The 18,520-nt window shown below is 37.3% G+C and overlaps 1 protein-coding gene across 1 annotated transcript in view; it reads right to left on the bottom strand.

The window, feature by feature from the left end:
• The window catches only part of LOC124159740 (dynein beta chain, ciliary-like), a 255,329-nt gene that overhangs the window by 54,754 nt on the left and 182,055 nt on the right, over positions 1 to 18,520 (bottom strand). Inside the window, exons 61-67 of the mRNA XM_046535651.1 lie at positions 15,921 to 16,049; positions 15,622 to 15,775; positions 10,134 to 10,276; positions 9,873 to 10,042; positions 7,572 to 7,710; positions 580 to 744; positions 271 to 464 (exon numbers count right to left, since the gene is read on the bottom strand). Of these exons, the coding sequence (XP_046391607.1) occupies positions 271 to 464; positions 580 to 744; positions 7,572 to 7,710; positions 9,873 to 10,042; positions 10,134 to 10,276; positions 15,622 to 15,775; positions 15,921 to 16,049 (1,094 nt within the window). The remainder of the gene's footprint in view (positions 1 to 270; positions 465 to 579; positions 745 to 7,571; positions 7,711 to 9,872; positions 10,043 to 10,133; positions 10,277 to 15,621; positions 15,776 to 15,920; positions 16,050 to 18,520) is intronic.

Genomic DNA, 18,520 nt, shown 5'->3' with positions numbered 1-18,520 from the left:
GGAAAAACGATCAATGCGGTAACGATAGATAGGGGTTCCACTGTACTTCGAAAAGATCAAACAATACTTTCACCAACAAGTAGAATATACTTGCAAATGCTTAAAAAATTTGTGTTACAAATAAAGATTTAACTATACAATTTTTTCTTTAACAAAAATCTTTAAGATACATATTCTGGCAGGGAGGGAGTATCGAGCGGGAAAAATGTACGCAAAAAGAATAGCAGAAAACAAAAATCAGATTAAATGAAGTAAATTTAATAAACTGACCTTCCTTTTTTAATTAATTCTCGGCCCAGAAGAGGATTCAAAACAGGCTCAATGGTCTCTCCAATATTTTCAATCAGCACAACTCTTCCTTCAGATAAGGCATTTTCAATAACATCTAAGTAACCCTTGTGCCCAAAACGAACCACATTTAGGTCATTCCCATACTTTGTTTTGATCCACTTGACACCTTGAAGCTGGAAATATGTAATTTCATTATTTACCAATTGATTAAATTGATTTACTGATTTAGATTACTATGACTCAGATTTTCACCATGAAAACAGGAAATGGGTAAGAATTGTTCCTTACCTGAGGATCAATCATCAAGGGCCACCTCTGTGATTTAGTCAAGATGGTTGCATTCTCAGATGACATCCTATCACTTGGTAGTCCCTCGTTGTTCCACTGTGCTATCTGGGCATCATCAGTTAGCATGGATAGTGGATCTAAGCCTTCTGTGACTGGTATTGGTGGCTGAAATATGATTATTGTCATTAATGTAAGAAAATAAAAACTAAAGAAATTCTTGAGAGTTGAATTACAGTCTTATCACAGCTTTAGTAAGCCATTACAATTGCAAGCTAGATAACTTAATGAATGCTGAACCAACAAAATAGACCATTTAACCATTAAAAGTCAGTCAATCACTTAAGTTCTTAAATGCCAGTATGATGAAACAGGGTGAGATACTGGAAGTACACCTCAAAAACAAATACGATGGATTTTGTTGTCATCAGGTGATTGTATCAACATTGCTAACTTTCATTGCTTTATTTTGTTGATACATTAATCAAAGTACAGGGGTTAGCAAATTCTAAAACTTCTGCCAGCTTTATATGACTGATTTTATATCTCCATAAACATCCATTGTACTCTATAGCTTTTGATTTAAAATGGAATTTATATTTGATTTTATGAGTACTTAATGTATTTGTTTCACTCTACCTATTCTGGTTGCTCTTTGATTAATATTCATATTCTTAGGTGTAGCGTTAATATACATCATACCTGGGAGACTACCGTATAAGCGCGTGTAAGAGGCGCACCTTTTTTCCTAGAAATTGCAGCCGAAAATGAGGGTGCGCCTCTTACACAAACTTCCTATCTTCCCCCCCTCCCCTTCACCGGTCGCAAGTCTAAGGGGAACTGAGTGGCCTTGGTTTTCAGTGTGAGTCAGTCATCTGTAATCCTAGGTCAAAAACAAGCGGCAGGCAGGGGAGTTTCTCCCTTAGTGACGTATTTTCAAAATGCTCCTGTTTGCTTTTCTTGTAAGCATCGCGCCGTTACGTCGGTACCCCAGAGGTGAACATGGAAGATCGCGCAGGGTTTTTCGCTCCGGAGGGCGCTGTAAATTTACTGCCACGATTGGGCATCTCGCGGCATTTATACTGCATATAGTAATCGGTTATCAAAAGTAGAGAAACGCGTATTTTTGAAGGACATACCTAGTTAATAGTCAATATCTGTCTTGCCGAGTGATTTCCATTACGCTGAGGACCTGATTTTCCAAAAATCATCTTCAGACGCTAATATGAGGATTATTGCAACTGAAAATTATATTGGTGTCAAAACCTGCGCTTTAAAAAATTCGAACGAGTGTGTTCAATGTTGGACTAAATTGTGGATGGAAGAAATCAGAAATGCTTATAAGGGAAGAGCGCGGAAGGAGAGGTCCAGGGGAAGGAGCGCGATCCCTCCGTCTACGAAGCAAGCAAAGAAATACGGAGGGGAAGGAGCGCGCTCCCTCCCCTCCGTATTTCAAGCTACGAGGCTATGAGCGAAGGAGCACGGGAAGAACACGTCTGATCTCGCATGTGACGTCGTTTTCCTTCAAAGCGAAGGGGCGAAGGCGCAGCAATGTGATATACGCAGTTTGCGTTGCCTAAAGTTTCCAGTCCGTTTCGTCTTGTTTGAATGCGCTTATGCTACGCTTGTTTCTTCCGAAATTGTCCTGTTTGGACTATTTTGAATATTAGTAGCCTTGTTTTAACCATAAATCTTTGTGTCAAACAATTAGAGCTTAAAAAACTTAAATTCTGTCAGATATGCGTCGCGTTAGATCTCTTTCTTTTTTTGAACGCCGCACGTGTCATACAATTATTGAAAGCTACCGAGATATCTTCGGGCTCAGTAGATGACTCACCTAGCATTTGGCCTCCAGAAACTGGGAGATCGATCAAGGTCAGTTGGTGAGACGGGGTAGGGATGAAACACGTTTCCATTGTTCCCCTGTAACTTGATGTTTTCCTATTTTCCTGTGGGGTCTCGGAAAGAAAAAAAATGGCAGAGGCATTGGCTGATGGAGGGCCGAGTGTGGTTCCGTTAAATCTACGACGTGGTTATTATCCTATGGCGCTGAGATTGCCCCGATTGTTGTCCAAGCTCTTGGGAAGGTTCATGCTATGTGCTTGTCGTGTTTTGCCTTAAAATTTTCCACGGCTGCAATTCTATTGCAATACTCCTGCGAGAGCATTTAAACAAAATTGTTCGTGAATAGGACAAGCATCGTAGAGCAACGGCGTATGCGAAGAGAGGATCGGAACTCTTTCTACTCCCTCTTATGCCACTATTACCGCTAATTAATATTAAAAGAGAAAAGTTCGATAACTGTCGAAATTCCAGGCGAACGTCTGCAACACCGCGCGATAGTATTAAAAAAATGCCGCAAATTTTATTTCTTCATAGCTCCGATGCTCAAAATAGGGGTGTGCCTCTTACACACGCTTATACGGTATTATGGGATATCTTGGGAATTTCATGTTGATAAACTGTCTACAAAGGTGTCCAGTGGCTGTTACCTACTTAGAAGAATTGTCCCTCTGGTTGATACTGCTACTGCACTCTCAGTCTATTATGCATATATCCATAGTCGATTGATGTATGGGATTGCAGTATGGGGCCATTCCCACCATTCTACTCGTCTTTTTAGGCTCCAGAAATGGGCCATTAGAATAATAAAAAACATTCCTAGGCGAAGCAGCTGCAAGCCCTATTTCAAATCCTTAAGGATTCTTACGCTACCTTGCCTATACATTTTTTCTACAATTACCTTTGTTCAACAAAATAAGCAGTTTTACAGTCTCAAAACCAATGCTGATATCCACAACTATAACACAAGGGGTTGTAGTGATTTAAGAGTTACTGTACATAAATCAACCATGTTCAGCAAAAACCCCACATATGCTGGGTCAAAATATTTCAAATGTTTACCTCTAAAGATTAAACAGCTAGATTCATTCTCCAAATTCAAAGGTCAACTTTATCAGTATTTATGTGACAATCCCTGTTATTCAGTGGATGAATTTATGTCTTTATAACCTGTCTTTTGAAAATGTTACTTTTATGTTTATGTCTGTACCTATCCTTCTCGCCTTAAATATTATTTTTTAATACCTCATGTATGTACTATTCTTGTGACTTGTTCCATACGTGGCTTAGACACGTCTCTGGGAACCAATAAAAATATTATTATTATATTATTATTATTATTATTATGAATGGCTCAACATATGCGGAGAGACTCCGCAAACGGTGTTGTACTGTCCGGAAGTATGTTCACCGCCCCCAAGCAATTATAAGTGGCTACCAGTCGGAGCCACACCATGGCTAGCGGGTCGGAGTGACACAACTGCCGGAAACCCTGCCTTTGCGACTCGGACCCTTTACAGTAGACTCTCATTAATACGAACAACGTTGTTACGAAGTCCTCGTTATTACGAAGCAAACCGTTGGTCCCGTCGAAAAGGCCTATCCCAGCTATAGTAAAAGAAACGCTATTACGAAATTTTCGTTTTTACGAAGTTACGAACCTAAGTCCCGGTCCCGGCGGTTACAATATGAACTTTATTACGAAGTTCCACGCACAAGTCACGGCATTTAGGTGGATATTCACTACACTTAAGTTTTAATAATCGCGCCACGTTTAAGTTCTTCTCGTGTACTGTGCCTAAGAGCGTCAATTATGGTTCTTTATTCAATTTACACGCTACATCATATAACATGCTTCATTCCTGTGAAGTCATGGTGACCCACTCATAACCGTTAGTAAATTGGATATACAGTCAATCCTCTTCCTATGCACATTCGATTAACGAATTTTCAAAGATATGAGCATTCAAAATTTTCAAATTTCGAATTTGGCGCCTTTCGATTTGGCCGATACTACGCAGTGTGGCGCTGGGAAACTCTCACTGTGATCACAATCTGAATAAGGTATCATTGAATCCGGTGTGAATTTAGGAACTGTTCAGCGTTTCGCCCGTTCTTCGTCACCGTAGGGAGCTATTTTTTCGGCTCCGGATGCATCGCAGGCCCCGCTAGATCAGTTCGCCACAATCGTGAGTTAGCGCATACGTGTAATGCAGTGTTGCATTCCGCAGGATAACCGTACTCCTCGATAACTTACATACAGTCCGGCTGGCGAGGGTTGTCCGATTACGGCACAATAGGAGGGGTGGATAATCGTGCGTCAGCACGGTTTAAAGCCAATCGCTGTCCCCCAAACGCACCTCACACCCTTGCCTAGTCATACAACGTTGTCGAATGAATGTCGAAACGAGCGCCGAAATAAGCCTGATCCACCAAAATAAGCCCATTCTTCGAATCACAAGAACAACTGATTATTCCTCTAGGTCCTTCACGCTCGTCGTCCCTTCCGGTTCTTATTCTTCACGGAACACTTTGTAAGCGTTTCCATTTCTTACCTGGCAGCCTTGCCCCCTACCCAGACATAGACCATTTTGTCTGTTATTGGGCAACTCTCGGTGGCCGAACGGTAATTTTATCAACCCAGGAACAAGGTCTTGGGACGCATCTAGTTTGAATATCGGAGTTCATGAATTCGCGAAGATATCAACCCTCGATTGCGTCATGGCGCAGTCTTCTGTTGAAAAACTGAAACGAATTTTCCTGTTTATATTTATTTCCGCGTAATTTAATCGCGTTTATAATACACTTTTTTTCGACGATTCCTAAAAGAAACGTTCTTACGAACTTCGTTATTACGAACCTCCGGTTCTTTGGTCCCGTGAACTTCGTAATAACGAGAGTCTACTGTAATGGTGGGCATTTTTTTTACCCTTTTTGGGTCAAGCTGGAGTTTTTAAAGCAAAATATCTGATGATAGAGACTCAAAAGCCCTTATATTTTGTATTATTTGTAATATTAATATCTGAGTTAAAGCATAAAGTATAAATATGGAGCAGTGAAACCAAAAATTTTTATAATAACTAAATCACATTGTTGTAGCAGTCTAAGACACGGCCGTTGGAGGAGGATACGCTGATTGTAAGTTGATGTTATCAACGGCACCTCATTTATTAATGTAATTAGAACAATTTTGATGTTTTCTAATGTCCGCTATGCTTTTGTATACAATAACTTCATCCATTTCTTCATATGTACCAGAAAATTTGTCATGTAGGACTGCCTGTGCTTTTATTGTAAGGTGAATACAACTTTTGCTTGCTGCTTGGAGATTTCTACGAATATCTATTGAGCCAAAATGGTGTTATTTTCAACGTTACAACTACCATTAATCTACTGCTATTAAATACAATGCAAGTGGTTGTAGTGCGCAAAGTTTGACAAGGTTGAAGAATTATCTTCCAAGAGTTGTAATTATCAATGTTCCATCATGATTGGTTAGTAAACAGTGGTATTACGCTATCGAGAAATGTCTGATAGTAATATAAAAATTATGAGTGACTTATTTACCTTCGTTATTCACCATAGAGATGACATTTCACGATTGAGCTATCAAGTTCAAAGCTATGGGTGAAATTTGTTTATTCAAGTATATCAACCATATCAACAAACAGTAGTGAGAAAAGTCATCTGTGCCACTTGCGTGGGTTAATGTAAAGCTTTAAATCTGAGAATAAATAGAAGTTGTAATCATAATGAGCTCTATGATTGTAAGTTATACGTGATGAATATAAGAATGAAAGTAACTTCCATTTTTGGATTATTGTATTTGCCTATTTCCCACTGTTTTCAATGGAGTGAGCTGGAATATCTATATAGAAAATTTTTCCTGAATTATTGAAATATGTTGTAACTTGTGTGCGTGCATGTGTGTGTTATCAGCAGTATTAATTCGCGATCTCACATTTGTGTTGTGAGCAAAGTGTTTGGTTGATGACCATTGATGCCGGGAGTGAGGTGCCATGTTTATAAGTATCTCTTCATTTAAGCCAAGAGGAGAAAGGTTCCTCCAGGAGAAAAGTTGGAGAAGTACCTTCCATTATCGGGGAAATAAAGATAGAAACATTATTATCCACATTAATTTTTTTTCCTACAACACATTTTTTTATTATTTCTCAAGATATTTAGGTGAAGTATTGGTTCACTTGCATGAATTCCCAAAAATGATACCCCAAAGCATGTACCGTAACCACATTTGGTTTTCATGTTTCTTTCTCCATTGATTTGAAAATAATGCTAAGTATCACTAATATGGAGAAAAGATTTTCTTTATATTAGCTCTAAAAATTATTCGTGCCATTATTGTAAAATAAATAGTAGCATGGAAAGGACAAAGCAAATAACCAATTTCTATTGAAAGTCTGGAGAGAAGAAAAGAGACAATTTTATAATTGCAGCACCTCACAACTGGTAGGTATCTACGGCATTGATGACGATGGAAAAGTCTTCGATAGAATTGTTGGCAGAGAGGAAGATGGAGTGCCTTGCCCGGACAGAAACCCGAGAAGAATTTAATTCGATCATAATTTAGTTTTTTATTTCTCCTTTCCGCATTAATATATATTTCTGTTTATGGTGCACCTACTTCTAATGTTAACCTAAAAAAATCCTTTTTCTATATCAGCATTACATAGCATCATTTTAAACACAGCGAAGAATGAAACTTGTAAACTAAAGAAGGGCAACGTATTGAGGTATAAATTTCAAGAGTTCATTAAAGTAAACCAACATTGCAAAATTTTAAATCCACACGATAATTTGTTTTTTTTTAAATATGGCCACGCATTTGATTTATGTTTATTCTTTGTTAGTAAATTTAAGTCCCCTACTAACCATTTATCAAAAATAAACCTTGCTTGTTTGATTGTAAATGTGCCTCTGAGTTTGCATTTGTGAATAGAGGTTTCCTTTTTCCCTACCACTGTTTCGTTAATCGAATTCAACCCGCTTATTTTCCTACATCACCCTGAGATCTCATGTCAAAAGCCGACTGTCACGGTACCCTCAAGTACCTAATTTATAAGTAGTCATCAGGGAATGATGACTTTGAAAACTATAGTGAAAAAGAATTAGTTTCACATTAAAATTTTACTCACCTGCATCTTTTTCAAAGTTGGAGTCCAGTATTTTTCTAATAGTTCAACTCGATAGCGTTTGGTGAAGCAACCCACATAAGAAATAAATGATGAAACAAGAAGTATATCACCGGCAAGAGTACTACCTTGTTTCTTAAGGCTATAAAAAAAGAAAACAAGATATTATAAGTTTCCTTATACTTCAATGTTCAATTTTACTAAAAAATAATAAGACTACTTCCTAATAGGTGTGTGTTTGGTTATTTTTCTAAGGTTACTAAACACTGATTACACAAAAAATAAGGTTTGATGACTTGATGGACAGTGTCTTATGATGGATAACTTAATTATAATTAGGAAGTATTCCCCAAATACAGTAAAACTTTGATTTTACACAGTTGGAGGGACCGAAATATGGGCACTGTGTAAAATCAAAGTGTGTAAAATCAAGAGTTGGTATTGAGAAAGAGTATAGTTTTCAGGATAACATTTGCTCATTATTTTTCGAACGCTTAGTCACACACTTTTGTATACAGTAAAACTTCGATTTTACGCACTTTGATTTTACATCAAGTCTCGTTTTTACTGAGCATCACTTTGGCGACGTCTCCTTGTAAGCAAACTTATGGAGATAAAAGTTGCTAAAATACTTGACATTCGGAAGAATCATACATCCTTAAGCAGTCATTTACCCTTTCCACGGAAGTGAAGAAAGTCTATAACTCATATTTTCATGTCTAGAGGTTTCATGAAAATAAAACAACAACATTTCATTTTTTTTAAAGTGGTGCTCATGTGGTATTTTTTAGTTTAACCCTTCCCCCCCCCCCCCCCCCAGAAATTCCTCCGAACTTATCCGCTGAACTTCTCCCGCTAAGGACTTTTTGCACAAAGGATTTTCACCAAAGGCCCTTCAACTCAGAGGCTTGGAGACTCTAAGTCTTGGAATTCTTGTCTCTAAACTCTGTCCGTTGAACGATGCCCTTCGATGTTGCCCTCCAACCCAGCCCACCTGGAAATCAAGACTTATACAGCTAGTACAGCGGAGGAATACCTATACCTGGCAATCTAGGGGAAGTGGGCGCTGAGGCATAAGAATACAGTTTGGAGTGAGAAGTACACCACTTCGTCCTATCACAACTCTCTCTCCCTCCAACACGTCATCCTATACTATGTCTTTCCCCTCCTTTAATTCCAATGGCTTGCCTCAACCAGCTATCACACCACTTGGCCATGTCTCCAACCCAGGAGATAGAGGAGAGGAAACCCAGCGGTATGCTGTTCTCCCCCAACCCCTGCTTGGATAACGAGACGTTTTCCAGAGGTCTCAGTTAACATGGGCGCCTATGAGGAGTTAATACCGATGCAGCTAACTTGGACATCGCTGTATCCCCCACTCCTTTGCAAAATTCCCCCCTCCACTCTGCCACTGATCCTGGCTCTGGCAGCTCTCTTGCTCATCGGCGATCTTGGCGTGCACTTCGGTCGACTGAGAGAGTGATTTCTTAAAAATCATTTTTGCTGCTGGCAGGCAAACACAGCTTTGTAGCTTTCCAAAGTATTGGTAATGTTTCTTATGAGATTATTAGTTATCATCGTTGTTTTTTGTGATACTTTTGATTTTGAATATTTCTACTTGGAACACATTTTGATTGAACATATCATTTCTTTGACAGCTGATAATTCTTGTTTTGCGGAGTCTTTCCCTCATCCAGCTAGTGAGAGATGATCGGAGTTCCCTATGTCTGGGGCTTACGTTACCAATCTGCAAGATTTAAAACACGTAACGCCACACTCAAAAGACCTTCCGAGATGTATGGAAAACACCCCAGGGGAAAGGGGGGCCTACCCCACAAAGTTGAGGATTTTTGATGTTGAAAACATGACTTTTAGGACTCAAAAACACTAATTTTGTATTACTATTTGTAAATAAAGTATACAAATTGGATGAAATAAAGCTTTAAAGGCTCAAGGGGGGGATTGTAAATCAGAATACCCAACCATGGCTACTCCACCGTCCTTTCCATTCTAAGTGATTTGGTCGTCCCCAAGAAAAGCACGTCCATGTAAAAGCTGTGTAACATTCCCTATTGCAGCAGATTTTGATGAATTGAGCTTCTTTCTTTTATATTTTATTTGGTTTATGGATAGAATTGAATAAGACTGGATAGAGCCCTAAAATCTATAAAATGATTAGTTCACAATAAAATAAAGTTGAAACATTAAAGGAAATTACTCAAACAACTAGTTTTAAAAGCATAATAAACAGCATTCCAATCCAGCATGAAAACTAGTACATAGTAAATTTGAAAGCTTACTCACTTTTGCACTGATTGACCCCATCTGACATTTTCAGAAGCCAGTCCATTTACCAACCGGTTAGCAAGATCAATAGTTTTGTTGGTAGCATCAGCCTCATCCTGGCATTTCTGTTTCTCTGCAAGTGCCTCCTCAAACTCTGCATTCAATACATTCAGTTGCTCAACTAAAACCTAAAATAATTTAACCACATACACAAAATTAAGCATTGATACTTAGGTAATCAGTAAGCTACCATTTACAAATAACTGAAAACAAACTTACCCTGACTTTATCTTTAATTTCCTCTAATTTCTTCTTAACTTCCTCTAGCTCCGCAGTTGATTTCTCAAGAGCTTGTTTCTTGGGCTCCACATACTTATATACCTCATAAAATTTCACTATATTTATCACCCAAGCACAGAGACCTGAAACGAGTAAGCTAATTCAATTAAATATCCTGATGTAATTAGTGTGAGGAAATTCATTAAGAAGTACATGTATTTGATAATAAGAATATGCCTGCACAGCTACTGGGTGCTTTACCTCCTGCACAGCTAAAAAAGTAGCATATTGAAGCAGTTTCAATGCCCCTTATTTATGCTACCTAAGTAGATTACCTAAAAATTAATAAGAGGTGGACTGAGGTATAATTTGAAAAAAAAAAACTGGATGATTACTCCACAGTCAGCTTTTACATGTATTATATGCACCGACATTATGAGGCATACATAACACCAAATTCAACAAACAAACGGTATTGAATTTGAAAATTCCAAGCAGGTTGAGACGTGTAATAATGACATTGCTAGTGTAATCCATTTACAGTAAAGCAATATAACAAACCCTCATACAGCAAAATTTTAAAGAAAATCCCTATTATGTGTTGGTATTTTATTGGAAAGCACTGGTAGTTGTAAATGAATTAAATGCAATAACTCTTCATATTTTAAAAGTTTTAGTAGTACCGTATTTTAACTTCACACACATAAGGATTGTTAACAAATACAGATCAATAAACAATCTTGGTAACCAACCAACAGAGACAAAACACAACTGAAAATTACAAATGTCAACACCCCCCCGTAATTGAAGATGTGCTGAAACAGCTCTTTAGCATTTCCATCAAATGAATTACAAATTTTTTAAAATTATTTTTAAACCATGCCTAAACCTCTCATACATTTTTCATGTTTTATACGATTTAAGCCCTTGGTAAGTATGTCAGCTGTCATTTCCTCAGTGGAGAGAAAATCTACGTTTATATTACCGTTTTCTACTTGTTCTCTAACAAAATGGTATTTCACATCTACATGCTTCATTCTATCATGGAAAACAGGATTTTCTGCTAACTTGAGAGCGCTCTGATTGTCCTCAAAAATAGTAATAATTTCTTGTTCCTGAAATAATTCGGAAATAAGATGTTTTAGATGAATAGCCTCTCTAGTAGCCTCGGAAAGAGCAATATATTCTGCCTCACAAGACGATTGGGCAACACATTTTTGTTTTCTACTACTCCAGGAGACTGGTCCACCTGCACAAGTGAAAACATATCCAGAGTATGAATGCCTATCATTTAGATCATTTGCAAAATCTGCATCAGAAAAACCAAAAATAGGCTTCTCAGTGCATTTGTATGTGAGTCCCATTTCCATAGTACCTTTTAGATAACGAAGTACCCGCTTGGCCATCTTCCAGTGTATATCTGTATGCTTCTTATTAAACTGGGAGAGATAGCTAGTAATGAAGGAAATATCTGGCCGCGTGTTGACGGAGAGATACATGAGAGTTCCAATTAATGACTGGTACGGGACATCTATGATATCCTTACCCTTCTCTTTCATTTGACTAACGTCAACTGGGGTCGAAACAATCTTACAATCTTCCATGCCAAAACTCTTTAAAGCATCTTTAATGTATTGTTTCTGGTCTATCTTGAATACTCCCCTCTTCTCATCTCTTGTAAAATTCATTCCCAGGGCATGTTTGATCTTGCCAAGATCCTTAATGACAAATCTCTTCTTCAATTCTTCCTTCAATTTCTTCTTTTCTTTCTCATCATTGGAGAATATAAAGAAATCATCAACATATAATGTAATAATAACTATTTTAGTTCCAATATGTTTAAAGTAGACACAGGGTTCATGTTTTGATTTAATATACCCTATCTCATACAATAACTTGTGAACTGTTTTGTTCCAAGCACGACTAGCCTGCTTGAGTCCATAAATAGACTTCTGTAATAGACAAACCTTCTTCTCTTCACCTACAGCTATGAAACCTTCTGGTTGTGTCATATAGATGGTTTCATCTAAAGTGGCATTTAAAAAAGCAGTTTCGACATCCAGATGTTCAACATCAAGATTCAGTTCTGCTGCCATAGCCAACAGCAAACGGATAGTTGAACCTCTGACTACCGGAGAAAAAGTTTCTTCAAAGTCTATACCATGAGTTTGAGCAAAACCTTTAGCAACTAAACGAGCTTTGTACTTGATGATCTTACCACCATTGTCTCTTTTCAATTTGTAAACCCATTTACATGGTATTACACTTTTATTTGCAACTCGCACTAGCTTCCAAGTTTCATTTTTTCTAAGACACTCTAATTCCTCCATCATTGCTTTCATCCAATGCTCTTTGTCTTCACTTTGCATAGCCTCTTCAAATGTGGTAGGTTCTTTGTCAAAGAAATTTTTTGCTTGTAAAACAACATGATCAGGAAATTGTTTCTTGTTACGTACCCTTTGAGGATATCTAGGACTCTTAGCAGTTTCTTGAACATTAGTCCCAGCTTTATCTTCTGTTGAGTCTGCATTTTCACAAGGAGAATCCAAAAGAATTTTAACAGCAGCCGCAGCTTCATCTTTTGTTGAATCTGCATTTTCATTGTAAGAATCCAAAGGAATTTGAGCATCAGTACTGCTCTCACCGGAAAAATTATTTTCTAAAAACACAACATCTCTAGCATGGACTACCTTCATATAATTAGAAAGATCCCTAAATTTGTAAGCTTTCTTATTCTCACTATATCCTACAAATATATGTTCCTTGCTTTTGCTATCCCACTTCTTGCGTTCCTCCTTTGGAATATGTACAAAAGCTCGGCAGCCAAATACTCTTAAGTGTGTCAAGTTGGGACGCTCACCTGTCCATTTTTCTTCTGGAGTCATTCCTGTAACGGATCTATGAGGTGATTTATTCTTGAGATACGTAGCAGTTCTCACAGCTTCTTCCCAAAATGACTTAGGTAGTCTGGCACTATGCAACATGGAACGAGCCTTCTCCACAATGCTTCTGTTTCCCCTTTCAGCAACACCATTTTGCTGAGGAGTACGGGGTATGGAAGTCTGGTGAATAATTCCTTCTGACTTAAGATAATCTGAGAATTCCCTATTAACATACTCAGAACCATTATCTGATCGTAAAATTTTAATTTTCTGGCCAGTTTGCTTTTCCATGAGGTTTTTAAACTCTTGAAACTTTACTCTAACTTGATCTTTTGTTTTAATGAAATAGGTAAATATCATTCTAGAGTAATCGTCTATAAATACAAGTAAATACTTATTTCCTTCTAATGATTTTACACTGAATGGTCCACAGAGGTCAGAATGAATCAACTCTAGGCATTTAGTCGCCCTTTTACTTTTGATTTTAAGAAAAGGTTCTCGACTCTGTTTCCCTTCTAGACATGCAGTACATACAGTTCTATTTTCCTCAGGGGCGTAATCAACTCCATCAGCTAATCCATTTCTCAGTAGATTCATACCATAGCGGCAGAGATGTCCCAACCTCCAATGCCAAAGAGTTTGCTGAGAAGGGTTAGTTGTAGCAGCCAGGGACTTTTCTGATACCTGTGACTCTATCTTATATAACCCGTTACTGGGAAGAGCAGTCATTAAAACATTCCCTGAAATACTACAATCATTATCATGAAAAAATTTAGCACCTTCTTTCGTAAATACTACAACAAAACCTTTTGAAACACATTTTGACACAGATATAAGATTTGTAGCAAGATTAGGCACATGAACAACTTCAGAAATACTACTAATACTGTTGTTGTTATTACTTTTGTGAATCATGACATCACCTATACTGTCACTCTGCAACTTACGTTTATCAGCACACACAATCTCCAAACCAGAGTTACTTTTAACATTGAACAGAATATCTTTATGAGGAGTCATATGGGCAGTTGCCCCGGAATCCACAAACCAATCATTTTTATTGCTTTGAGCACAACCACCAACACCTAAATCCGAGAATAAAGTGTATTGTTTCTTGTGTAGCTGCTTGTGGGTTGAACTCGATGTCTGTGCCGTTTTCTTGGTCTTGTATGGACAGTCTGGTTTTTTATGGCCGGGTTGGTTGCATCCATAGCAGACGATACCATCTTGAGAGTTGTCGCGTTTCGGGAACTTTTTTTTCTTCGGAATAGTTCGAGACGCATTGGATGCAAATGCAGTCTCAGTTGCACCATCATTTTTGGACATTTCATTTAAGAGTTTAGTTTTCACCATGTTCACCGTTACTTCAACTCCTGAATTCTCGAGTGCCATTACTAGGGGGTCGTAATGTGAAGGAAGACCTCCAAGCAAAATAGCAACTAAATCCTCATCAGGAATCTCCTTCCCAATATCAGCAAGCTTCTGAGCGGTATCCATTACGGCAGTTAGGTACTCTTCAATGGACGTATAATCTCCGAGGGATAACCGGTACAAAGTCTTTTGAAGGTTAAGTCTCCGGGCAAAACCCTTATCTTCATATGCATCGGCAAGAACTTTCCATGCTTCAGCAGCTGTTTTGCATCTTCTTACATGTATGATAGCGGAATCGTCCACGCACAAACAAATCTTAGCTAGGGCACGCTCATCCTTCCTGGACTTTGAAGCAGCATCAGTATGATCATCATTTGGGTATCCATCAACAGCATGCCACAAGTTTTGATCTATTAAATACGCCTTCAGCTTAAATTTCCAAGTTGGATATCCTTCACGCCCACACAACGGCTTAATGTGAGACGATATACCGGATGCGTCAGACGACATTATGAAGACTTCACTTACTTCTTATAATTTACCAGTCCTGGGCCCATAACCTCTGTTGGTATTTTATTGGAAAGCACTGGTAGTTGTAAATGAATTAAATGCAATAACTCTTCATATTTTAAAAGTTTTAGTAGTACCGTATTTTAACTTCACACACATAAGGATTGTTAACAAATACAGATCAATAAACAATCTTGGTAACCAACCAACAGAGACAAAACACAACTGAAAATTACAAATGTCAACATTATGAAGTCATTGGCTTGTTCCCAAACCCATCCAATGGACAATGCACACAAAAAACCTCCCGTAACAAACCTCTCTACTAACGATAACTCCCAACAACGAAGTCAGAGCTTGGGTCCAAAATATAGGGAGTGCCCCTCTAGAACAAATTATTGAGAAAAAAAATGCAGTGTTTTGCATTTACAGGTAAGTGCATGTATTAAGACCTCATGGGTGAGTCCTATGTGTTGACTGGGTACTTACCATATCATTTTTCATAACCCTACTGTGAGCACCATGCCTAATACATGTCATAAAAAACACCTCAAAGTCACAAAGGCAAAGAAAAAATGAGTCCAATAATTTTAATGATGCTGATTCTGAACAGTAAAGACATTAACTTATCATTCTTTCAGGGGAGTTAGGGTTGCAAGGCATTAAAAATTAATGTTTATTGGGTCAACAATAGCATTATAGTAGAAGAACAATGTAAAACCAACCTGCTGCGGCCAAGGATTTGCCTCTGATAAACTCTGGATCAAATTCTTTATCCTTAAGGTAAGGCTGAATTTCTTTCACAATATTAGGATGAATGTCTTCCTTGTTGTAATGAATAAGTGATTCCAAAAATGCATCAACCTTTCCCATCATTAGCTGTAAAGGCAGATATGATCAATAAGTTTGCATCCACCTGAGCACAAATATGACAATTATAGTTGCCAAAGATTTGATTATTTACTTACATATGTCGATATAAAAAGCAATTTAGCTCCACAACTTTGAAAAAAATTAATCTTACCTTGGCTTGCTTCCAACTACGGTCTTTGGGAACATTTCCTTTGGGGGAAAATAGCACAAGAACAGCAGCAGTTACATTAGTTACAGCAGCAGGAGGAGACCCAAAAGACTTCAATTCCGTCAAATTTGCCTGAATGAATAAAATGAAAAATTCTTCAAAACTTGCATTTTTAAACTTGCAATTTGCTTGAAACTTGCATTTTTCTTAAAAATCATCATATGAAGAAGAATTTTCCCCCTAACATTTAGACACAAGAGAAACTTCTCTTCATAGGACACAGGAAATTCCAAAAGTGAAAAATTTCTTAACAAAGTGACTTGAAGTTTTTAAACTGGAGGTTACATTTATGCATTGAGGGTTGCACGAATAATTCAACCAGCAAAAATTATTACGCTTTCAAATATTCCTCATATACTTTTTATATTACATAATTAAGTAAAAATTAGAGAAAATTTGGTCTTAATTATTAATCATGCATTTAATGCAATACTTAACATTTTGCAAGAAGGCTGGAATTGTAAATTTGGAAGAACTACATATGATCTTTCGAGCTGGCAATAACCAAGGGATCGACAATGGAGCTGATTTAATTGGTGCACAGCAATGACTGGATGCAAAATTGACTGATCATAGGATATCATCAAATTACCCCTCCACTCATTACCCAACCATTCTTCTACCATCCTCTGCTCTTAGTTGCTCATACAGCAAAGGCCACAAATTTATGAGAAATTCTAAGCCACAATAATGACATAATGCTAATACCCAGATCTTTGAGATAAAAAAATAGTAGGGTTCAAAAAAGGGCATCTCCTCCTAAACAATTTTAAGGCTTTGAAAGGACTAATTCACACAAAAAGGGCCTCTATACTCAAATGTAGGTATGTCATTGATAATAATAATTTATTCACTGAAGGCAATATAATTGCATAGTTTCGTCAAGTGGAATACATTACATAAAGCATAAAAACACAAACAAATGATGACAATAATAATAATATATATTTATTCCACATTATGGTACATGAAATTTTAATACCTAGGTTACTCAAGCATGAGTTATTACAAAGGTGGAATAAAGGCACCCCTGTGGTAAGAACCAGTGTTGGGGTTGCCATCTCTTGCCATCTCAATAGAACACAGTATGCACACAAATGACAATTAAAAATATATCAGGACAATATTTTAATGAGATAATATTGATGAGCTGTAATATTTAATCTGACAGTGAGTCAAATGCCTTCACCTATATCTCCACATCGAGAAGATCACTTCTCAGGAATTCTATGATCCCCAATCCTTAACCTGCATTCAAAGCAAACTAGTCAATGTGAAACCAACCTAAGTCCCAAACACATGCCTTCATTTACTTCCAACTGCTCGTAATCCCTTATGTAAAGCAATGCATCCTAACTTAAGACTGATTCACTCACTCATCAATCCACAACCGAAACTATTGAGTGTGCCATGAAATTTTCAGGGTATATTCCTCTTGCCATGTATTGGCACACTAAGATATTATTTGTGCAAGAAATAAATTTTGGTTTGGTGTTAACCCCATTTTTGTTAACTATTTGACTACTGTAAGAATAGTATTGAATTCTGTGCAGACCGTTTTTCTTATGCTTGTTTTAATTGTTTCAACCACAACCAGTCGAGTTAGAAACAGGCTTCATCTTAACAGCTCCCCCAACGGTTCCATGCCATTACCTCAGTGAATATAACCAGGAATGGACCACCACCACAACCTGTATCTATCTCTTGCATTGAGGTGCCTTTGAATTCAAATACACATGTATATACTTATGCCTTTCAAATAGGAATGGCATCTAAAAAAAATTAATTTTCAGATGGGTTAATAGTTACCATAATTACTCCATGCACTAAAATGTTCAGACTTATTCAAAACTGCAGATAAACAAAAGAGAAAAAAATTACTACACATCAGCGACAAAATAAAAGTCACTTACTTGGTAACGAATTGTTTAGACTCATCAACAGTTACCATTGTTGTAATTCTAATCTGCCGCCACGATTTGTTGTACCTATGTTATGCCTATATAAATACTCTTTTGTCATAGCGTTTATCAATTTCGTACATACAGTAGATTCTGGCTAATTGGGACATATCAGGACTTGTGCACACTGCCCAATTAGGCAAACTCTCTTGTATATGGGCATAAAAAACTTTAAAATGGTAGAAAGAAGGCTAAAGAATGTTTATAATGCAAATTAAGTTTATTAACCTACTAATTTGATTAATAAATCAGCCAGTTCAGTTAATTCAATTAAAAGAATTGTAACATTTTTGTTAAAAATATTTTTCACAGCCTCGGACGACGATGAGTGAATGTCTTTCACGAAGTCTTATTAACCCTCATATGGATTTACAAAATTAGTTACGTCGTTGGATTTACGGCGCCGCGTCATTTTTTGCTATTATCTTTCTAAGTTAGCCTGAATTTACAAATTTTCTGATTGATAATGGTAAACAAATCTATTATCTTTATTTCTTACCGTGTTTTGCTAGATTTAAACTAGTGATGGGTCGATTCCAAAATTTTATCGATTCCGATCCCGATTCCGATTCTGACATTTCG

The sequence above is a fragment of the Ischnura elegans genome, chromosome 5 (genome assembly GCF_921293095.1).
Source record: "Ischnura elegans chromosome 5, ioIscEleg1.1, whole genome shotgun sequence".
NCBI lineage: Eukaryota > Metazoa > Arthropoda > Insecta > Odonata > Coenagrionidae > Ischnura > Ischnura elegans.
Note: the sequence above shows the minus strand (reverse complement) of the source record. Positions and strands in the feature narration are given on the sequence as shown.